At 33.5% G+C, this 24,947-nt stretch overlaps 1 protein-coding gene across 2 annotated transcripts in view; it reads left to right on the top strand.

Annotated features, from left to right (window-relative positions):
* The window catches only part of PGR (progesterone receptor), an 88,374-nt gene extending 65,526 nt beyond the window's left edge, over nt 1–22,848 (top strand). The window contains exons 5-8 of one of the 2 annotated variants that reach the window (XM_006907502.1): nt 10,250–10,394; nt 11,917–12,047; nt 18,076–18,233; nt 22,258–22,848. In XM_006907502.1, coding sequence (XP_006907564.1) covers nt 10,250–10,394; nt 11,917–12,047; nt 18,076–18,233; nt 22,258–22,413 — 590 coding nt within the window. In that variant the 3' untranslated portion in view covers nt 22,414–22,848. The remainder of the gene's footprint in view (nt 1–10,249; nt 10,395–11,916; nt 12,048–18,075; nt 18,234–22,257) is intronic. The other variant, XM_025043775.1, reaches the window with a different exon arrangement.
* Nucleotides 22,849–24,947: the final 2,099 nt, after the last annotated feature.

Here is a 24,947-nt window from a genome sequence, read left to right as displayed (position 1 = left end):
GAATTTATCCATTTCTTCCAAGTTGTCCAATTTGTTGGCATATGAAAATTTGTAGTATTTTCTTAGAAGCCATTGAATTTCTGTGGCATCAGTTGTCACTTCTCTTTCATCTCTGATTTTATTTTTTCTTAATGAGTCTGGCTAAAGATTTATCAATTCTGTTTATCTTTTCAAAAAACCACCTCTTTATTGAATTGATCTTTTCTATTTTTTTTAGTCCCATTTCATTTATTTCAGCTCTGATCTTTATTATTTCCTTCCTTCCTCTTTGGGCCTTGTTCCTGTTTATATAAAGTGAGATTATTTTTCTCTAAGATTTTTCCTCTTGAGGTAGGTTTATATTTCTATACATTTCCCTTGTAGACTGTTTTTGCTGTGTACCTTAGATTTGGAGTCATGGTGTTTTCGTTTTCATTTCTCCAAGATATCTTTTGATTTCCTCCATCTTTGTTAACTTATTCATTGTTTAATGGCATATTATTTAGCCTCTATGTGTTTGTGTTTTTTCCACTTTTCTTGTAATTGATTTCTAGTTTCATTCATTAATAGCATGTTTAGCTTCTATGTATTTGAGTTTTTCCCAGTTTTCTTATCATTGATTTTGTTTCATACCATTGAAATCAGAGAAGATGCTTGATATTTCAATCTGCTTAAAGTTGAGATTTGTTTTATGGCTTATCTTGTGGTCTGTCCTAGAAAATGTCCATGTACTCTTGAAAAGAATGTATATTCTGCTATTTTGGGGGTAAAATGTTTTGTATATATCTATTAATCTGATATAACGTCTTTTAAGGATACAGTTTCCTTGTCGATTTTGTCTGAATTGTTGGTCTATCCATTGATGTAAGAGGGGTGTTAAGGTCCCATACTATTATTGTATTACTATCGATCTCTTCCTTTATATCTGTTAATATTTGCTTTATGTATTTAGGTGCTCCTACATTCGGTGCATAGATGTTTATAAGATTTATATCCTTTGTTGGATTGAACCCATTATCATTAAGTAATGCCCTTTTTTGTCTCTTGTTAATCTTTGTTTTAAAGTCTATTTTGTCTGTTTTGTTACTCCAGCTTTTGTTTCATTTCCATTTTCATAAAATATTTTTTCTATCCCTTCACTTTCAGTCTGTGTCTTTTAATCTGAAGTGAATCTCTTGTAGGCAGCCTATGTATAGGCACTTTTTTAAAATCATGTAAGCCGCCCTATATCTTTTGATTAGAGTATTTAATCCATTTACATTTAAAGTATTATTAGTTAATAATAAGACAGGTATGTAGTTATTGACATTTTATTGTTTTCTATTATTTGTGGTTCTTTGTTCCTTCTTTTGCTCTCATACATTGATGACTTTCTGTAGTTTATGCTTAGATTCCTTTCTTTTTATTTTTATATATCTAGTATAGATTTTTGGTTTGTGGTTATCATGTGCTTCATATATACCAAACTATGTTTATAGCAGTCTATTTTAAGTTGTTGGTTACTTAAGTTCAAATGCATTCTAAAACCACTACATTTTATACTCACCCTCATTTGTTTTTTTCATCCTTTGTGTCTTGTATGTATGTGTATCCCTTAATTTATTGTTGTATTTATACATGATCTTACTGCTTTTATTTTTAACCTTTGTACTAGCTTTATAATTGGTTGATCCATTATCACTAAATGTTTGCCTTTGTCAGTGAAATTTTTCCTTTCCTATGTTTTATTTTTAGTTTTGCCCTTTTATTTTTTACTTTAAAAAGGTCCCTTTAGCATTTATTGTAATACCAGTTTACTGGTGATGTACTCCTTTAATTTTTGTTTGTCTTGGAAACTCTCTCTCCTTAAAATTTAAATGATAAACCTTCTGGGTAGAGTTTTTCCCTTTTGTGACTTTGAATATAGGATGCCAATTCCTTTTGGCCTGCAAAGTTTCTGTTGAAAATCAGCTGACAGTCTTATGGGAGCTTCCTTGTAGGTAATTAGCTGCTTTTCTCTTGCTGCTTTTAAGATTTGCTTTGTCTTTAACATTTGGCACTTTAATTATGATGTGTCTTGGTGTGGGCCTCTTTGGGTTCATCTTCTTTAGAACTCTCTGTCTTTCCTGGACTTATTTCCTCTGCCAGGTTAGGGAAGTTTTCTGTCATTATTTCTTCAAATAGGTTTTCAGTACATTTCTCTCTTCTTCTTCTAGAATGCCTATGATGTGAATGTTGATACATTTGATGTTGTCCAGAGATCCCTTAAACCATCCTCATTTTTTCTTTTTGCTGTTATGATTGAGTGTGTGCCATTACTTTATTTTCTAGATCACTGATTAGATCTTCTGCTTCATTTAATCTGCTGTTGATTCCCTCTACTGTATGGGTTTTTTTTTTCCAGTTATTGTATGCTTCATTTCTGATTGGTTCTTTTTTTTATGTTCTTTGTTGCGGTTTTGAGTTCATCTATTCTCTTGAGTTCATTACCAATGTTTTGAACTTTTTACCTGGTAGATTACTTGTCTCCATTTTATTTAGTACTTTTGTGGAGTTTTATCCCATCCTTTCATTTTGGACATATTCGTATCCTCATTTTGGCTAGCTCTGTGTTTATTTCTGTATGTTAAATAAATCTGTTACATCTCCTGAGCTTGAAGGTGTCCTGTAGGGCACTGCAGCACAGTACCCACTGGTTTCCTGAGCCAGGTGCTCAACGTATGTTTCCTGTGTGGGTTGTGTGTGTTCTGTTTTAATTGGGCTCCCTTACTGCTGGCACGTCAGTGGCTGGCTGTGACTACAGTAGATGAGCTGTTTGTGGGTGCTGATTTCAGGGATTGGGAGTCACTTTAGCAGGGATCTGGTGCCAGCCAAGGCCACTGTTTGTGGAGCTGCTTGGGTGGGGCTCTGGTGCAATCCAAAGCTGGCTGCTGGGTGTATCAGGTCTGGAATCTCTTGAGAGGGCCTCCACTGTGAGCTGAGGTCAGCTGCTGCTTTTGCTAAGTTTGGGGCTGCTTGATAGGGGCCATGATGCAAGTCAAGGCCAGGTACCACTTGTGCTGAACTTTGGGCTAATTTGTTGGGTCTACTTTGCAAGCCGAGACTGGCAGCTACTTGTGCCAAGCTCAGAGCCACTAGGTGGAAGCTACAATGCAAGTTGAGGTCAATCACCACTTGTGTGATGTTTGCAGGCCTTTGGGAGAAGCTGTAGTGTTATCTGAGGCTGACTGCCACTTGTGTGGGCTTTGCAGACCTTTTTGAGAATTTCTGGAGCAAGAGCTAAGGCTCTCATGGAAGATCTAGAGTCATTGGAAGAGGTTCCAGCTATGCAAGCAGGCTGAGTAGGGCAGGGATTCAGGGAGCACCACAGTTGGCCAAATGATGTTACCTAGGTTAATGGACAGTGACAGATTATGCGCCTGCCTTCATAGAGCCAATTGGATGGGAGGAGAGGTCAACAAAAGAACAACGGTAACCTGCCAGTGCTGTCTCCTGAGAGGATTCCCCCGATTATGCCCCTTCAGCCCTTACCTTAAAGTTAGTCAATTTAATTTCTCCCTGTATGACCCAGGTGCTTCTTGAGTTGCTGCCCAGGTTGGAACTTGGAGCAAGTGAGTGACTGCCTGAACTCTTTATAACTACATCTCAATCTCCCGCAGCCTTTTGTCTTTCTGAGACATAATTCTGGCTGTTTTACAAATCTAGATGTTACAGGGACCCCTCGCTTCTCAAGCGAAACTCCATAGCTGAGCTATCCCTCCTATTTATTAATCGTCACACCATGGGTATAGGATCTGTCTGGACCAAGTCTCCACCCCGCCTACCCATTTCAAGTATAGGATCTGTCTGGACCAAGTCTCCACCCCGCCCACCCATTTCGATGTGGCTTCTTTACATCTTTAGTTATAGGAATTCTGTTTAGCGCTTCTTTATATCTTTAGTTATAGGAATTCTGTTTAGTTAGTCTTTGGGTGTTTCTTAGTGATGTTTGTTCTATAATTCAGTTGTAATTTTAATGTTCTTGGGAGGAGGTAAGTTCAGACTTTAACTACTCCACTATCTTGACTCTGCTTGAATCTCCATTCACTCACATGTTGATCCTCTGTGAAAGATGGACTTTTGTTAAATGAATCTTACTAATACACCAGGATGTCAGTTTGCTTATTTAAAGTGCAGAAAAAAGATACTGCTAGGAGAACATGTTGGAAGATCAGATCATACAGTAAGAAATGTATTTGGAAAGTCAGATTGATATCAGATTTAGAATGATAACCATGCATGAGGGTCCCAAGGTATATATCTGCAGGTCCTTGAGAGGATTCTTGTTGCCAGGTCAGGATTTCATTTCTTTTTTGTCTATGCTCTTCTATTATCTTGAATCTGTTACATAATTATAGTTTATCTAACATATTGTATCTCAGAAATATATTTGAATCTGTTAAAGAAAAAAATCACATCTGAAAACATTTCTAAAAGAAAGGGTTTATTGAGCCAAAGCTAGATAGAAAAGACCAGGTCTGGGGGCATAAAGTCTAACCACCAGCAGCAGGGCTGAATAGAGAAGATGACATGTCTATCATCCTGGAATTGATGTGCTCTTTTATACCTTATGTTTTTGGGAAGGAAGATGTAAGCTGTTTTAAAAGAATTTACATTGGCTATAGATAGGGAAGATGGGGGAAGTGGAAAAAGGTGAAGCAGGGACAGTTCTAAGATAGGTACAGTCTGTAAAGAAGAGATATTTACTACTTTTGATTGGTTATGTACAACAGTTCTGAAAGTATAAGTAGAATGAGGTGGAGTCTGATGGTCCATTACTTTTTAAACAGCCACCTGGAAGGTGATTCAAAGCTTCAACATACATTCAGTAATGTGAGCAGTCTTTTGTTAGTTGGCTCACAGCTACTAACTGGTTAATTACTCTTGTCTCTTTCTTTCTGACCTGCTGCAATTTAATTTAGGACTGCAGAATTTTTTTCTTGTCACAGTTTAAAAGAGACTTGGAAGATACTTTAGCCTCATGACAGCACATTTACAAGTGACCTCTTAGGATACATTGCATCTGACATATTGCATTGATATATGAATGATTTTACATTCATTTTTAGCTGTAACTGTAACTTCCATGTTTGATATTTTCATTTGGAATTTGAAGCATCACACATTTGCAAAATTTAAAAAAATGAACAAGATATGCTATTAAGGAACTTTCAATCAATGAAATATGTAAGATTCTCAAACAACTATAGTGAAAGTAACATAAGATACAGATATGTATGGGAACAGAAGAACATTTTTGGCTTCAGGGACTAGAGAAGGCTTCAGAGCCAAGGTGTCAGTTAAATTGCATCTTGAAAGAGAAATGAAACTTTGATAAATCATGATAAGAAGAGAAAGCATTCCACAATGAAAACTTGGGAACCATCCTTGTGCTGGTCTAATGCATTATTCACAAAAAAAATACCTAACACCTTTATTTTACAAGTAACATAAAAAATGTTATATCTTCCTTCCACAGTGTAGTAATTAAAACTTTTAATAGCCGCTGATTTAGAAAATACATTTGTACATATGGTTTCTCAAACACAACTACAGTAAGTACTGGCCTCCTGGGAGTTTCATTACCCAAGTATTAAAAGGTGGCATATAGTAAATTAGAGGCATAAGTTATGGACTGATCAAGCAGAGTCTTGCAAGTCAGGGCCGGCTTTGGAAATTAGTAAGTACTCATTCTCAATCCAATTTTGCCTTAAAATAATCTTCATCCCATATAATCAGTACCTTGTAGCAGAACTGACATGACAGAGTGGTTTGAAGAAAATATTTTTCCCTTTGATAAATTTTGTTTTATTTGTTGATAAAAAAAAATCTATTTAGGTCAATGCTTCGACATATTTGAACATTTCTGAATAAATACCTTACTACTTGGTCAGTTAGCCAGACAAATTTCAATCACCAGTATCAGAAGACTGAAACAACCCTTGGCCTCATTTTCTGCCTTTGAAGCATGCCAAAATATCTTTGAAGTCAGTGACAGTCATTGCATATGTGACAAAAGATTTTTTCTTTCTCATAAAGTGAATAAATCAAATTATTTCTCCCAAAAAAAGTGATGGAAAAGAAATGAGATTAGCCTATTAGGAGTAGAATTAGGCTTTAATAAGATTTTATGAAGACTTTCAAAAATGATATTTTGAACATCCTATTCCAGTGAAATTATTTTTGCTGATGTCAACAAAATTATTTACTTGCCAAACCAAATGAATACTTTAGGTCCTTACCATGTTTCACCTGCCTCTGGGGCCATGACAAAGTAACCATTTCTTGCTAAAACTCTTCCTTTGACATTCATCACTTTCCTTTCAGATAGATTTGTTTCTCTCAATTTACACATTTTCTCTTTCCTTTGTAGATTTGTTCTTCCACTTACACCATAAATATGGCATTTTCTGGGTTCCATATTGTACTCCAGTATTTCTTCACTCTATATAATCTGGATGAACTCATTCATAGCCTTGTCTTCAACAACCAGTATATTCTGATGACTCCTAAATACAGAGTACTAACGAAGACCCTCTACTGAACTTATTGGACCATGTATTTCAATTGCTTATTATATATTTCCATTTGAATGAACGTCCACATGACCTTCTATTCCATAAACCTAAACTCTTTTTCTGTATCTTGAAATGGCACCTCAGACAGAATCTTGGATATTTTTTCCTTCACCTCCTGACCAATTATCAAATTCTGTCATCTCTACTTATTAAATGTGATTCATTATACATTCACTGCTACTGCCCTGATTAGTTTAGGTCCTCATAATTTTTTCCTAGATTTCTGCTGTAGTTGCCCCTCCCCCAACTGAGCCTAATATCACAGTTTCACACTGCCCCAAACAATATTCTGTCTCCAAAATCATCTTCCTAAAATAATTATAATTATACTCTTTCCTTTTCAGAACAAAGTCTAAAATTCTTAGCCTTAATATCCAAAGCCCATCTGTGATCTGGCCCCTGAATTTGAAACATTATCTCTCTTTTCCTCTTCAAACAAGTCTAAGATTCAGTTCCCACAATGCTTTTGTTCAGTTTCCTGCTTTTTCTTTGCCCATATTGTTCTCCCTATGTGGAGGACCCACACTTCTCCCACATCTTCCCTTGGCTGGACTTTAACTTGCCTTCAGGATTCAAGATTTTCGTGAGCCTTCCCAGATATAGTCAAAGTCTCCTAGCTCTCTCACATCATCCTTGCCTTTGTCAGTGATACCACTATTACTGTGAGTTATAATTAGGTTCTATTTTTCTGTCTGCCTCACCAGACTACATAATAAGTCATTAAAAATATATTGGTGATCACATTTATTGTGCTGAAGCTCTTTTGTGCTCTTCAAAGTTCATATTTTGCATCAGAAGGTGCTGAGATATTTAAATACTCTGCCTTTGTTATAAATTTACTGTTTTAATACACAACGGTTTCTACAAAAGCAAAACCTATATATTTTATCAGAACTCTGGAAGATAGGAGAACCTAGAAGGTCATTCAGGCTATGTCTTTACTGTATTCTTTTAATTTAATTTAATTTTATTTTATTTTTTTAGCAGTAAGGATTGGACAGCTTGTAACAGGGCTTTTGTCAGAAATCATCAGGTAAAGTCACATAAAAGAAGAGGGTATTTTTCTTTACAATTGTGTTTCTATTAAACACAATTAGGGATCATCCATCATTTACCTATGTGAAGGTTTTCATTTGGATCATCTCAAATGTACTAAGTTTACCTAGGTGATCATTATCATCAATGGAAATTTGATCTCAGTGTTCCCGTCTTTGTTTATAAAGTAATGAATAATATTACAGTTAATGAAGGAAAAATTGCACTTCTGGACAAGGCATGTTCAAGACAATTTACCATTGTACGTCTATCACAGTTAAGCTCTCTAACAGGTGGAATAAATAAAGCTGTTTACTTAGTTGCACTCTATTCTGTTAAATGGAAAGAGTACACTTTCTGCTATAAATATTGGTAATTTCGTACATTTTCAGATATTTCAGCAAGATTTGCTTTTTATAATAAAAATGCTTCTTCTAGTTTTTAATAACCCCAGAATGCAAAACAAACTTTAAAAAGAGTAAAGTAAATCTAAATATGTAAATATAAACCAAATCTGTTTTTTTTTTAAAATGGATTAACTGTTATATAACTTTGTCAAATTTTAAAAACTACACAGAGATTATCATATAACAAAGGCCTAGAGCAAAAACTATAACATAGTCAGTCAGATATTTAATAGCATAAAATACTTTCTTTATAAAATTATAACATTGTCTAAGAAAGGTACAGAGAATAAAAGAATATACTCCTGGAGATGATAGTGAACAATCTGTTAATGTTTTAATACATCTGATTAATTGAACCTAATTTTTCTGAGTCTGCAATTTTTCATATATATACGAAATAATTATTTGTTACATATCTCTAATAACATATATATGACACATAAATTTGACAAATATATATTTATACTCCACATAAAGATGAGACTATCTGGAATATATGGAGAGAAGATAACCTTTTCTGCTACCTACTTTGAGATGATTTCCAGAATCAGGAAATAAATGTCTTTTGCTCTTGAGATCTAAGAAATTAAGTTTGCTTTGATTTTACTCTTGAAATTGGTCAATTGTAGGTGGACTTGGAGGGAATAGATGTTATTAAACAGCTTTATAGAAAGTGATTGATGTTCCAAAACATTTGTTTTTCTCTGTACGATAATAAAATATTTCATCCACTCTCATTGTTTCAGCTATACTCAAATATAAATAATTTCCAAATTTATATTTCTAGGTAAGCTATTTCTCCACACTTCTAATTCATATATCCAACTACAATCTAGCTATTCCAGAGGTCACTATCAAACATGTCTAAAACTTACTATCTTCTCTCTAGCCTATTTCTCCTTCTCTATTTTATTTCATTAATGCTGTTACCATCATCCATCATGCAATTAAAATAATGAAAGATCTATTTGACACCTTCCTCCTCTTACCTACACATAATCATTTGCCAAATTTCTTTGATTTTATTCTTTAAATATTTTTTTGATGCACTCTGATCTCTCTACTCCTACCCGTTGACTTATTTGGGATTTTTATTATCCTTCACTTGGTCTTTAGCAATAGTTCCCAAATTCTCTCCCTAAATCCAGACTTATTCTCTGGCAATCATCTTCCACATGGCTACCGAGGACCATCCACAGTGTAAATAAGGCTATTCTCGCTCATTGTTCCTTAATAGACATAAAGACTATCCATAATCTGACCCCAAGCTACATTTCCAAACTTATCTCTTTATTTCTCTCCTTTAAGTTCATCAGTGCTGAATTGGTGATCCCCGCATCCCAAGTAGGCAAAAAGAGAATTGGAAAGAAATGGAGTGAAGACTTTGACCATTTATGTCATGACACATTTTGCCCTTTCTGTTATCTTCTCTCTGCCACCAGTACCAGAGAAAGAGCTAAAAGAGGCATGGTGTGAAAGACTAGAGCGCGCGCGCACACGCGCGCGCGCGCACACACACACACACACACACACACACAGTCTCTAAACCTCTTTAAGCCACCTGGGAGTTTAAAATAAGACTGGATTGTTTCAAAAAAAACAAAAGTGACCAGAAAACTATGGAATCTACTCAACACATAAGGGATGTTAAAGTTAGATATAGCAAAATTAAAAGCAGTGGTTTTACAAAAATAAAACTAGTTTATGTTTAAATCTCAAAGAATTGAGATCCCTCAACAAACTGATTATATTCTACTTGAGCGTTATCTCTTTTTCTTTTAGGGTGTTTTTTCTGATCTTCCAATTGCCTGGTGTACTCCCTCTTAACCTTCTCTATCATTGCACTTATGTGCTTGTTTCTCTTGTTCTGAGATTCTTTTAAAGGCAAGGGTTGTGTCTTATCTATCTTTGTAACCCCAGCATTTTAACATGTGACCAGTATACAAATGGCTCTCAATAAATGAGTGTTGCATGAGTGAATGATGGATAATTGATTCAAATAGTGAATTCCCAGGAATGCTAAATCATAGTAACTAATTTTAATGCCTTTCAAAGTTGGTGCTCCTTTTAATTTCTCAGGACCTATTTATTAATATTTCTTGATTTTGAATGTAAATGTACTGAAATTGTAAATATGATATTACCCTACTTACATATTTTTCAAATTTCTATGTATTTTCAACATTTTTAATACAAGTGATTTTTGTGATCATTTTATTTTTTAATTTGTAGGTTTTCGAAACTTACATATTGATGACCAAATAACTCTCATCCAATATTCTTGGATGAGCTTAATGGTATTTGGACTAGGATGGAGATCCTATAAACATGTCAGTGGGCAGATGCTATATTTTGCACCTGATCTAATACTAAATGAGTAAGTACTAACTTGACCTTTGTTGTTCTTATTTTCATTAGTGTATATGTACAATAATCTTGAAAATTACATTACAAATGTAGGTAATCATACATTTAGAGTTCTAAATAATAGAATTTTCCTGAAAAGTTTCTCAGAATTACCTCAGGATATAGCTTGATATGACAACATTAATAAAATTATATCATTTTATCAGTAATTAACATTTGAAGATTTTTCCTTTTGTTTCAGTATATAGTAGTTGTCTAAAATTCAATTTTTTAAACTTCAAAAATGTATCAAGAAATATACTTAGATAAAAATTAAATGTTTAGTTTATCAAATTAAAATTTCATACCTTGGTACTAATGAAGATAATGAAGTAAATTAGAAATAATTTTGCTTGAAAGTACTGACTTACCTTCAAAAGATAAAGACAGTATTTCTCTTTAGAGGAAAAACCATACTGGGAATCTTTTAAACTGAAAGATAAATATTTCGATTTACAAAAGATAAATATTTCAATTATCAAATAAAAAAGATAAATATAGTAATTAAATTACTATAATTAATTTTCTATAACATCTAAATAAGAATCTTTTCACGGAAATATCTATACTATTCTAATGGTGAATGCTGATTCAATTATATAACATCAACTTCTACTTATATAAATCTTTACAATTTACAGGTAACTTTTATATATTTTAATCCATTTTATCTTACAATCCCTTGAAATTAGTAAGGAACCAGCATCCTTCATTTTACAGCTGAGAATACTGAGGCTCAGAAGTTTTGCATAAGTTGCCAAAGAATCTGAGTGATGGGATTAATTTTGGCTCTTCTGAGTCAAAATCTGGTTTTCATTGTTGCTATAAGCCTCATTTGACAAATGTAGAAATTACAAAACAGCACATGGTTGAGAAAATACTTTTAAAAAATTTCCTCAACCTTCCGAATTGGTGTTTGACTTTGTCAATTATTTAGTGCTTCCAAATGTTCTCTTTTCTATATCACCATACATTTTCCCAAGACTAGTTCATGGTGTAACTATTCCACAGTAAATGCTCTGAATTGAATATGCTGAACTATTCTATACTCTAGTTTCTGTGAATTTAATCCATTCACATATTGGACTGCACACAAAATTAAATATTTTTCACAGGAAAAAAAGTCATCAGTAACAAATTATATCCTGAATGTTCTTCATCTCCATATTTTCAACTCTTACAACTATGTTCTCTTTTCTTGGTTTAGGTTTTTAAACTGTGACCATAAAAGTGAGAAATTATTCTTGGTCAATGTATATTTAATATGATTTTCTAACTTAAAATTTCTTGCCCTCAAAAATTCAGTATTGTGAAAAAATTTAGATGTTTAAAATTCCAAATATTGAGTTTCTTTATAAAAAATCATCTTCAATAATAAATAATTATGAAATCTTATATTCTCTGATAGATTAAATAAACTGGCTAAGATACTGTATGTTTTTGTTTTTTTTTTTTCTGTTGCTTTTTCTTGTGTGTATTGTGTGTGGTGCCAGACAGCGGATGAAGGAATCATCATTCTATCCATTATGCCTTACCATGTGGCAGATCCCACAGGAGTTTGTGAAGCTCCAAATTAGCCAAGAAGAATTTCTCTGTATGAAAGTATTGCTACTTCTTAGTACAAGTGAGTACAAGTAATTTAATATAAGACATTTACTTTCTTAATTTTTGATTCAGTAGAAAACTCTCAACTATATAATCATAGGATTATACATGAAGTAAGAATCTTTGATTGTAACTGCAAACAAGAAACAATATACTGTCACAGACATTAATTATATTTCTCAGGTTTTACAAACACATATCATCAATTCAGCCAATTCTTTTTTTAGATAAAACATGATTGACTTTTTTCATGTTCACACATTTAGGTTATTATGAACTAACCAATATTGCATAAGTACAAACTATATTTCCTTTCACCCCCACTCCATAAAGGATTTACTATATAAACTACACAATTATGTCTGGAACTGTTCTCTAAGTCAGGATAGGGTAACTATTATAACAAATAACTACAAAGATCAGCAGCATAACACAATAATGGTTTATCACTCACAGTCATAGTCCAGTGGGTTAGCAGGAAAACCCAGACTCCTTTCATGCAGGAACTCCACCCCTTCCTAGCAACTTGGACTCTTTCACTGGATCTGACTAGATGAACGCTGAGAAAAAGTTTGGAGGGGAAACCTGGAAGTGTCATGTGTCACTTCTACCCACATTCCATGGCCCATCTTAACTGCAAGAGAGACTAGGAAATGCACTTTAAATGGATATTCAAAAGAAGAAAAGAAAATAGTATATTATGAAACATAGCATTGGTCACTAGAAGGTAGGGGCATTTAATTTCCCTCTTTTTCTCATACTCAAAGAACACATGTACCTCTGCCTTCGGTGAATTCGCAAGGGTCTGGGTGGTAAAATGTTTAAAACTTCTTTTACCTTTTACCCTTTTCTGTGCCTTTTCCATGCACAAGCAAGCTCAGCCCTTGATTATCCAACTTGATCCATCCTTCATTCATAGTGACCTGAAAAAAGAACATCAGGGAGCTAAGACCTTAGGTAGAAGGAGAGCCTAGGGTCTTTCTCAGCAGTATCTTTGCAGGAACTTCTTTCTAACAGCACAAATATCAAATGGCAGGAATAGGGGTAACACATCAGGAGAAAAGGTAGAAAAGCTAACCCCTTAAAAAAGAAGTTTTCCTGGTGAAATCTATACAGAGATGAACAAATACAGGATCTAAGGATCCATAGCCCTATTTCCTCCCTTGAAAATCATATTTGGAGCAAAGACCTTCAAGCCTACTTTAATGAAGTAGCATAAAGTAGACTAAAGGTATTGATATGAGACTGGCCAAAACAGTCAAATGGCATAAATTTAATATTACAGAAGTTAACTCCTTTCTTGACAGTAATGAATCCTATAGCAGTTATGTCATAGATCAGGGGTCCCCAACCCCCAGTTCACAGACCAGTCTGTGGCCTGTTAGGAACCTGGTCACACAGCAGGAGGTAAGCGGCGGGCAAGCCAGCAAAGCTTCATCTGTATTTGCAGCTGCTCTCCAGCGCTAGCATCACCTCCTCAACTCCACCTCAGATCATCAGGCATTAGATTTTCATAGGAGCACTTGTCCTTGGTGCCTAAAAGGTTGGGGACCACTGCTCCCAAATTAGTTATCAGTAACATAATTCTCTATTTATGGGTAAACTACCTTATGCTGGGGACCAAGCAATCCTGAAATGCCAGTAGCTTAACAACAACAACAAATAAATAAATATATATATTCTTCCCACTGTATGTCTAATGCAGATCAACAGGAAGGCTCTGCTCATTGTCTTCACTCAGGGTCCCAGGCAAATGGAAGCTATATTTTGATACATGCTTCCACCATCACTAGAACACTGGGAAGGAAAGGAATAAATAGATAAGCATCACAAAAATTGGAGGTCAGGGGAGGGAATTAGGAAGCTAAAATAATTAATCGTGTGAGAGAATAGACACACTGAATTGTTAGTCAAGGCTGACTGGTATATATTAGAACTTCATATACTGTAATGGAAACATCACAAATCAATGAGTGGAACAAATATTGTTGAAAAAATAACTATGTTTTGGAAAAACCCACTTTGGATATTTGGCTCAAATTGTATTCTAAAATAAATACCAGATAATTGAGTTAAATGTGAACACTTATATCATTAAAAACAAACTAAAAGTAATATAAATGATTTTGAAATCTCAAACAAGGAATATCTTTTTAAAAATAAATGCAATGAAAGAGTAGCAAAGGAAAAGCTTGATGATTTGATGCATAAGAATTTAAACCTCTTATTTGCCATTAAAAATTAAAATACAGATCTCTAGGAAAATGTGGCAAGTTGAACACACACTTTTATTATTGACCCCTCTAAAACTATACTAAAATATTAGTAACAGGATTTTTTTTTTTTTAAGAAATAAAATGAAAAGAATCAGAGAGGCATCAGTAGCAATAAAGTTATGTAAACCAGCAAACAGAACGAATTCATCAGAAGGCTGAATTCTAAGCCAGAAATAAGAAAATCTAAGAAGCACCTTTATCTGCATCACTATACCTCTGGCATGCTCTGCAGTTGGTGACAGAGTGATTTTTGAAAGGAGAGTGAAGGTAGAGTTAAAAACAGGAAATGATGTTGAAAGTCTGTTTCCAAATATCACCCAACCATGTAATTGTTTCTCTCCAACTCAGAGATTACAAATTTATTCCCTGAAGGGGATATAACAGGATAAGTTGTATTGGTGAAATGCAGGTACTGTTAAGGGTAAGAGTTTCTATGGTGAAAATAGATTGATTATATATGAAATATTGAGATACTGCCCTTGACCATACTTCTCCCATCTGCCTCCCAGAACGTTGTCATCCAAGTTTATATCCTCCAGAAAGGTGAATGAAAGATTCTTCTCTGTGGAATCTGTTTAGCCAGAAAGAAAAAGAACTAAATATACTAATTGCAGGAGTTTCTCTTTGAAATAGCTTAGCCAGATTGCCCTTCACTAAAGCTTACAGTCAATAAGCACTACCCATTCAAATATAACTATCAGTTTTTTAGTTTTTCTCTCATGAATATAAATAAACCAAGGCATCCAAGGGAAGCTTTTGACATCAAAGACAAAAATAAAACAGGAAAAAAAAAAAAAAACCAGAGGAAACAGAGACCATGTAGGGAGATGGAAACATCAGGAAAATAAAAAAAAAATGTATCTCTCCTTAGAAAGACAGAACATATTGTACCCATTAAATAAGAACTAGATAATGAAAAAGGAACACACACAAAAAGGAAGGAGCCTTTGGAAACTAAAATATATATACACATGTATATATGAAGGCAGAATTTAAAAGTCAGAGGCATTGGAAGACAAAGTTGGAAAACATCTCGAAAGTAGAGCAAAATACAAAAAATATGGAAAATCAGTCAAGGAATTCTAACACCCAAATTGTTGGCAGTCTAAAAAGAACAGCAAAATACGTGAAAGAAGGAATCACCCAAGAAATCAACCAGAGCATCTCAGGTAAGTGACAAAAGAAGAACATAAAAGATTTGAGAAAAAAGCTATAGGTAAATTAACAATATAGTGAAAAGAAGAGAAGTAGCCATAAGAATAGGAAGTTGTGCCTAGGATCTGGATGTATGAATTAAAGATTTCAGAGATAAATATCTAAACTACTAGTTACCATCATAATGGGAATGAGCCATTCCCATTAAAAATCAGCAACAAAATAGGGATATTTGTCATGATTATCATTTTATATTGTTCTGGAAGTTCTGAACAATACACTGACTCTCATGAAGCAGAAATAAGAGCTATAACTACAGTCATGAGCCACTTGAGGACATTGGGCGATTTCATCATTGTGTGCACATCACAGAGTATTCACTTACACAAACCTAGATGGCATAGCTTGCTATACACCTAGGCTATATGGGATATAGCCTAATGCTCCATAGTGGAGGAAAAATAATTTTCCCTCTATCCTTCTTGGTTTTTGGCTGAAACATCCCTGTAATAAAAGACAGATTAAATTGAGAAAAACAAGTTTAATAACATGCATACGGTTACGTTCCCCAAAAGAGGAATGCACAAGGCCAAATAGGTTAAGCAAGGTTTATTGTATCAGAGTGACAGCCAGGCTGAGTTGAAGATGGCGTCAGCCCCAAATGCGAGGGGACCTAAAACATATGGGGCTTGAGGCGGGCTTTTTCAATGGGAATATTTTGGGCAGGTAAATTGGCAGGGAAGGGTGGAAATGGGAGGTGAGCATGTAACATTACCAACTCGGAAGCAAGGTCCGGTTCCCACACAAAGGTAAGGGAGGAGTCTAGTTCCCACACTGAAGGGTAAAGATAGGGCCCTCCTAGACCTAACACATACCTCCTGTATACATGGGAGAGACCCAGGAAAACTAAATAACTTGCCAAAACTGCTAAAGCCACTGCCTTAAATACCATCTTCAGCTGCAGACAAAAGAAGATGGACTGAGAAAATCAGTTAAGGGAAGTTCAGGAGAAGTAGTTAAGGTTGTTCAGCAGATTTAAGTTGCTATCTTCTGTACTGATGAAGAGTTTTTAGAGATAAGGTCATCCTCTTCTTCCTGGTAATGAGCAGGAGACTCCCACAAATGAAGATGTCCCTTACAAATGTAAATGTCTTTTACAAAAAATAGCTTCTACTCTGGTTTTTCCTAGAGTTTCTCCCATGTCTGCTGTTTCTTGAAATTAGCCAGCCTAAAATAATCCTTATGCCAAATAGATATATTTTGGGTGACAGATTCTATTCCCCTATAGCTCCTGGGCTACAAACCTGTACAGCATGTTACTGTATTAAAGATCGTAGGCAATTGTTAACATAATAGTAAATATTTGTATAATGTGTTGTACTATGATAGGAATGTGTTGTACTAGGTGATAGGAATTTCTCAGATCCATTATAATCTTATGAGACCACCAACCAGTGTATATGCCCTCTGTTGTTGACTAAAACATAATAATGCTGCACATGACTGTATAGGGAAAAGGGAAATGAAAATATTTGAATATAGTATTGTTGTATACCAAGAAAACAAAAGATAATCAACCCAAAATTGTTAGAATTAAAACGGAAATAAAAAAATTATATATCCAAGTGGCTGGATATAAGAGAAATATTCAAATGTCAATAATTTTCTCCTATATAAGCCGGAAGGAGAAAATTTAATGAAGCCATGTAAATTAACACTATTACAACGACAAAAAATTATCTGGGAATTCTTAATGAGAAATACTTGAGATTACGTGAGGTGTCAACATAAGAAATATCTAAACTTATAGAAAATTATATGAGTTTTTTTGAGCCAAACAGATAACAATTGTCAGGAAGCAAACCTCAAATGCTCAGAATGACAGTTTGCAGTTCTTTTATGCATTAGAATTAAAAAGGGAAGGTAAGGAAGATTATAGGAAAGTGGAAGAAAGCAAGCAAGGATTGAAGGATTACCAGATAGTTAACTAGACTATGTGCTCTCTTGAGGGTGGTTGCACTTTCCAGAGCTCTGGAAAAGAGGATTATTTCTGGCATTTCAAAGGCGTATTAACCTAGATGCACAAAACAATGGATAGGACTTGCTTTAAAACCTTTCACTAAGGAAGTTCTCGGCCAGGGGTGTGACTGCCCACCATGATCTGCCCAGTTAGGAATTTATAATTAGAGAACCCTGTGACATTACAATACCTCTTTTTCTTCCATAGAAGACTTGACAGAGAGATCCAAGTATTTGTTAAAAGGAAAGAATACAACATACATGCAGATGTAAACTAAATGAACCAAGGATTTGAGACAAAATTGTAGAATACTGTCAGCTGCTCTTTTAAGCAAATTCTAAGTTAAATGCATAATACATTGACTCAACTCTAAAATAAGTCAGCTGAAATGTTCTTTAACTTACCTATTTATCATATTCCAGAGAACTAGAAATTTCCATGTCCTAAAACTATCAATAACACTATTTTCTATTTAAGGTGTTTGTACCTAGAGTTACATATCAAAAGAAATCATCATACAGCTCAGAAATTAGTGTTATAAATTGCTTGTGTCATCATTTTAAACATAACTGACACTTGTAATTGTCTCTTTACAGTTCCTTTGGAGGGACTAAGAAGTCAAAACCAGTTTGAAGAAATGAGATCAAACTACATTAGAGAGCTTATCAAGGCAATTGGTTTGAGGCAAAAAGCAGTTGTCTCTAGTTCACAGCGTTTTTATCAACTTACAAAGTTTCTTGATAACTTGCATGATGTAAGTATTTTGTTTTTCAGAATACCAATGATTTTCTGAATTTCTATTTTTAAATGTTAAATCTAAATTTTATTTCATATAGTTTCTTCAAATTTATATTTGTACTCATATTTTAAAACAATATTTTCATATTCAGAATTCATATTTTGCTTTATTTTCAATGTAGATCACCCAACTATCCTTTTCGCAGTATTTGTATAATTTGAGGGTAATTTAATGGTCGATGGGAATTGTGATACATTTTCCCGAATATGTTCCGAAATATTTTGCGTTAAGTCAGACAAGATTATATATATATAACAAAGGTATGAATGTGGAAAAGAATACTTTCATATCAATTTAGATGGAATTATAAGTTAATGACAATTGTGGGGGAGGAAGAAACTTTCCTCTGCCCTTCAAGGTTCTTTTGGCTGGTCTAATAATTAAACATACATGAAACATTATAAGAAAATAACCAAATTTAATTGCATACATATGGGAACTCCACATACATGAGAGGTTCAGGAACAGAAATTTAGATGATATACATGGCATTCTGAGCTAAGGATGAGATAAGGAGCCCTGGGGCTTCACAGGAGAAGAAGGTCATTGCAGGGCAATAAGAATTGCAGATGTTTGTTAATTGGTAGTTGCCTTGCCATATACTTAGGTCAAAAGGTTATCTTTGATAATTTCTTATTATGGGCAAAGCCACTAATTTAAATTTTTCTAGGTAGTTAAAGGAGGAGAAGAAGAAATTTATCTTGAACCTACAGGATCTTGGTTGCCTTTCACTTAAAATAATCCACATACCACAGAGGCACATCTTGAGATGACTCATTCTGAACTCCTACACAATACTAATAAACAATCTGGCAGTATATACCAAAAGTTAAAATTTGCTTCTTAAATTTCCACTTTTTAAGGATTTATCTTAAATAAATTATTAGGGGAATATTTAAGTTATATATGCAAGGATGTTCACTGTAACATTGCTTATATAAGAGAAAAAAACCCTGTGAAATGCCCAACATTAGAACTGGAGTCATAAAACAAGTTATATGTAGTTAGTCAAGACACTGAATAAAAGCTTTTTTTGCTATGTTTAGAAACCATACTAAATGACAGTCAAGGTACAAAAGAAGCTATCCTCTCACCAGGTCATATTTGAGACCTTCCTCTTGAATATAAACAGACAGCTAAGGATTATTAGCCATTTAGTAAAGCCCCTAAAATAAAAAGCATTAAGCAAAATTTAAAAAAAAAGAAAAAAGAAAGGAAAAAGCATGAAGTGCAATGAGTATAAGAAAGCTTTAAAAAAAATTTAAGAGATTAGGAGAAATAAGAATGCTATTGCATCCATGAAAGAAGAATAGAACACATGTCAAAAGGAACATTTAGCAAAAAATTACTTTTGGATAATTAAGTATAGAAGACAAAAAAATAAAAATTCAATAGATGGGCTGAAGTATAAATAGGAAATTCTCAGAAAAAAATTTTGAAAAGATACGAAAAGTTAGAAATATGAGCTAGCAAATTTAGGGGATTAATACAGGGGGTTCCATTCTCCAATTAATAGGAATGTCCAGAAGAAAGAATAGAGAAAATCAGGGATAAGAAATTATGCAAGAAATTATAAAGGAAAAGTTGCTGAAACTGAAGGATATGAGTTATCTGACTATAATGGCCCAGCGTAAGGCATAGCACAATTGAAAAAAGACACACTATTGTAAAATTTCAACATATCAGTTATTTACATATATATAAAAATATAAAATAAAAGGGGAAAAAAGCATTTTTCTCTGTTGATGAGAACTCTTAGGATCTGCTATCTTAACTTTCCTATATATCACACAGCACTGTAGTCATCACATTGCACATCACATCCATAGTATTTATCTTATAACTGGAAGTTTGTACCTTTTTTACCACCTTCCTCCAATTCTGCCCATCATCTCCCCACTAGTAACCAGAAATCTGATCTTTTTTTCCAGTGAGTTTGGCGGGGTTTTTTTTTTTTTTTTTTTTCCCAGATACCACATATAAGTGAGCTCACACAATAGTTGTCTTTGACTTATTTCACTTAGCATTATGCCTTTAAGGTCCATCCATGTTGTTTCAAATGGTAGGATTTCTTCATTTTTTATGGCTGAATAATATTCCAATACATCTTCTTTATCCATTCATTCATTGATGGACACTTAGGTTGTCTCCATGTCTTGGCTATTGTAAATACTGCTGCTATGAACATGGAGGTGCAGGGATCTTTCTGAGTTAGTGTTTTCATTTCCTTTGGATACAGTCCCAGAAGTGTAATTGCTCAATCACATGGTAGTTTTACTTCTAAATTTTTGATGAACTTCCAGACAGTTTTCTATAGTGGCTGTACCAACTGACAGTCCCACCAACAGTGCACAAGGGTTCCCTTTGTCCACATCTATGCCAGCATTTATTATCTCTTATCTTTTTAATCATGACCTTTCTAAAAGAAATCGATATTTTTTGTGGTTTTCATTTGCATTTCCCTAATGACATCTTTTCATGTACCTGTCAGCCATTCATATATATCTCCCTTGCAAAAAGGTCTATTCCGGATCTTTGCCCATTTTTTAATTGGATTTTTTTTTTTTTAGCACTTGAGTTACATGAGTTTTTTATGTTTCAGATAATAACTCCATACCAGATATATGGTTTGGAAATATTTTTCCCACTTCAAAGTGTTTTCACTTTGTTAATGTTTCTTTTGCTGTGCAGATTTTTAGTTTGATATAGTCTCACTTGTTCGTTTATTTTGTTGCTTATGTTGTAGGTGTGATTTCTAAAGAATCATTACCAAGATCCATATTAAGGAGCATTTTTCCTATATTTCTTCAAGGAGTTTCATAGTTTCAGGTCTTACATTTTAGTCTTTAATTCATTTAAAGTTAATTTTTATAAGTGGTGTAGATAGGGGTTGAGTTTCATTCTTTTCCATGTGAATATCCAACTTTCCCAGTACCATTTATTGAAGAGACTGTCTTTTCTCCATTGAATGTTCTTGACTTCCTTGTCAAATACTTGCTTAGGTTTATTTCTGTGCTCTTGATTTTGTTCCATTGGTCTATTTGTCTGTTTTTATGCCAATACCACGCTGTTTTAATTACTATAACTTTGTTGTATAGCTTGAAATCAGGAAATGGAATGTCTCCTGCTTTGTTGTTCTTTCTTAGAATTTTTTTGGCTAGTTGGGGCTCTTTGTGGTGTTCCCTCCTCTTCGATTTTTTTGAAAGTGTTTAAGAAATATTGCTGTTAATTCTTCTTTAAATGTTTGGTAAAATTCACCAGTGAAGCCACTTGGCCCTGGCTTTTCTTCATTGGGATATTTTTGATTACTGATTCACTCTCCTTACTAGTAACTAGTCTATTTAGATTTTCTATTTCTTCCTGAATTAGTCTTGGTAAGTTATAAGTTTCTAAGAATTTGTTCCATTTCTTCTAGGTTGTCCAGTTTGTTGGCATATAGTTGTGTTGCTGTTTTTGTTATAAATCTTGCAGTACTATTCGACTTTTAAAATAATGGATATGAATTATTTGCCAAAAATTAAAAAACGAGTTATGTTGGGTTGTTTTTATTGACATGGAAAGAGTCAATATAATGTTATGTGAAAAAGCTAGACTAATAGACATTTTATAAGATAATGGCATTTTTAAAAATATATATGCATATGTGAATATTGCATATATACCTAGATATGTATGTATACATGTATAAAAAGAAAAACACTAGAAAGAAATACACCAAAACATTCACAATTCCACAGGATGATCAATATGAATTACTTTCATTAAAAAAAAAAAATCTTTTTGAACTATCAGAATGTTTCATTGTGAGTATGTAATGTTTTACATATTATTCTAGATAATGGATGAAGTTATTTTTATTTTAGTAAGAAGAAAACACAGCAAATATTTATATTGTTAGAAAAATAAGTTGCCATGTTTGAATAGTATATGAAGTTATTACTTTTCTTACACGTTTCTTATCCATTTGTTAAACCAACAGCTTGTCAAACAACTTCATCTGTACTGCTTGAATACATTTATTCAGTCCCGGACACTGAGTGTTGAATTTCCAGAAATGATGTCTGAAGTTATTGCTGCACAATTACCCAAAATCTTGGCAGGGATGGTGAAACATCTTCAGTTTCATACAAAGTGAATGTCATTTTTACCTTTAAAAAATTAAATTTGGAGTATGTCTGTTTTAGTTTGGGTCAAGATTATGAGATCTCAAATTTTTACAATGTTATTAAAGCCTTACATTCATAACATATCATACTATGTAAAGTCCAGAGAAAATTGTAAGGCTTTGTTTTTATTTATACAGTATAATTAGAATTTTTAAGTGTTTTTGTGTACCCATGTTTTAAGAGTTTACAAAATTGAAAAAGTACTAAAATTGATGGTTAAAGTAAACTGGATCTTAATCCATAATATTTCATGCCATTTAGGTGAAGAATTTTAACTTTTGCATCTAACAAATCTTTAGAGGAAAAAAAAAACTTATATGTAATACTAAAAAGCTATATTATATGTTCCTTCTAGGTAGCTCCCTTTATCTCCTTGATTAACTTTACAAAAATGAACCTTTAAAGTGGTATGCAAAATTTTGTCTACATAAGTGTATATACATTTTTGCGAGAAGGAAATTTATAACGTTTATCAGATTTTCAAGAGTTTTTAAATGCAAAAAATATAGAGAAAAAGTTTAAAATCTCTGAAAGAGGTTGATGTTCCTCAAACTAGGAAAAATAGCTTATATATATGACTGTTTCCAAGACTGGAAACAAATCTCTAAAGTTAAGTAGAGCCATATCATTATGACAAAGTATTGTGGGTTTTGTAGTTTTTTTAATGAACCTTTTTTGGGAGTATTATGAATCGAAATAGGAAGCTGGAAGAGTCTGTGGCCTAACACCATCACTTATTTTGGGGCATGTGGAAAGTCACTTAACCTTACTGGTTCCCCATTTCACCTTTAACACTGGTGAAAATCTTTCTTGCAAAATGTTCTTTTTGGTTAGAGCTTCTTAACATCTCAAATCAAAGAAGGAAAAAAGGGAGGGAGGGGGAAAATGTATTATTCTTTTTCTACTCAGTGAAGCATACTAGACTAAACACAGTTGAAACTTTTTGAGTGCCTTTGATCCAATTCTAAGAAGGATACTTCAGGGAATACTAGATACTGGCTTAAAATAATACAACCCATTATAATAACTAGAAAACACAATTCACATTGTTGTATGAACTGAAAATATTTCTTTAGAAGACAAACTAGAATCCTTTTCTGAGGCAAGTTACTGGAGATATATTTTTTAAAAAGGATATATATATATATACACACACACATATATGCACATATATACACATACATACAAGAAGGAAAAAAATTCTCTGTACACACACACACACACACATACACACACACGAAGAAACAAGTTCGTGGCACTGGTCAAATTTAATTGAAAATGATTATTGTTTTCTAGATAATATATACCAGTTTTGGGCATATATATGTGCCTTTTTATTAGATCATATATAGAAAGATCATATAAATATGATCTATATAATTAACAGCACAGAAAAACTAGAAGACCCAATTCTTTTTCTAAATTTCTTTAAAATTGGACATTATCTTACAAATAAAATACACCACCTTATGCACAGTAATAGTTAATGAGAAAAAGCAACTTTGGAAACTATAGAAAACATTTACTGAAGTCTAATTTCTTAATGCATTTTTAATTATCCATTTCCTTTAACTGATAAATACTTACAGTTTACCAAGGGACAACAACAGAATAATAATAATGAATACTAGTGTGACCCTTAAAACAAGATAAAGTGGTTTAATTTGATCAAAAAATTGGCATAATAGTGTTACTATACTGTTTCTTACCAAAACTTCAATTTACTGAAACTTAGCTATGAGTATCTATAAACAGTGAATTCTCATAAGGCATTTGAAATGAGTATTAAAAAAAGCTCTAAACAGGGCCCTTGGCTTGAGTTCATCAGGTCTATGTGGCAATTTAATAATATGCAAATTTTGTAACTCTAGGTTACAGCATTTAGTAAGAGTTTAACCTAAGTATTCCAAATAGTCAACATTAGTATAAAAATAGACTCTTCTTTAGAATATCTATCTACATGTCTTTTCTGTGAACACATTTGTATTACATAAGGCTAGACTGGTATTCAGTTCTTCAAAGTTTTTATACATCCATACACTTATTCTCCACTGACCAGGCCAAAGTGATCTTCCTAAAAAGGATCTAATTTTGCCAATTCCTCATTTAAAACATTCATTGACTTCCAGTTACTTATTATAGTAATTCTCAAATACAGCTGCACATTAGAATCTCAAAATGATCTTTTAAAAAACATCTTTACCTAGGCTGTATCCTCAGATTATATTTGAATTGGTCTACTCTTCTTATTAGTGCAAGCATATAGTAGGTACTCAGAAATGGTGTTCGAGCATCACTTCTTATAACTTGCTTCTCTTTATCCAACACTGCCATACATTCATCTTATATGCCAGCCAGGTAAATCTTTTTACCGTCAATTTTCTGCCTGACTTTTCCCTCTTTGATACTAGTCCCATTCATATCTCAACTTTCAAGAACAGCCAAACATCATTCTTGTAATGTCTTCCCTGCATTTATTTACCAGACAGTGATTTGCTTCTTC

The sequence above is a fragment of the Pteropus alecto genome, unplaced genomic scaffold, assembly GCF_000325575.1.
Source record: "Pteropus alecto unplaced genomic scaffold, ASM32557v1 scaffold12, whole genome shotgun sequence".
NCBI lineage: Eukaryota > Metazoa > Chordata > Mammalia > Chiroptera > Pteropodidae > Pteropus > Pteropus alecto.
This window is presented reverse-complemented; position numbering and strand designations above follow the sequence as displayed.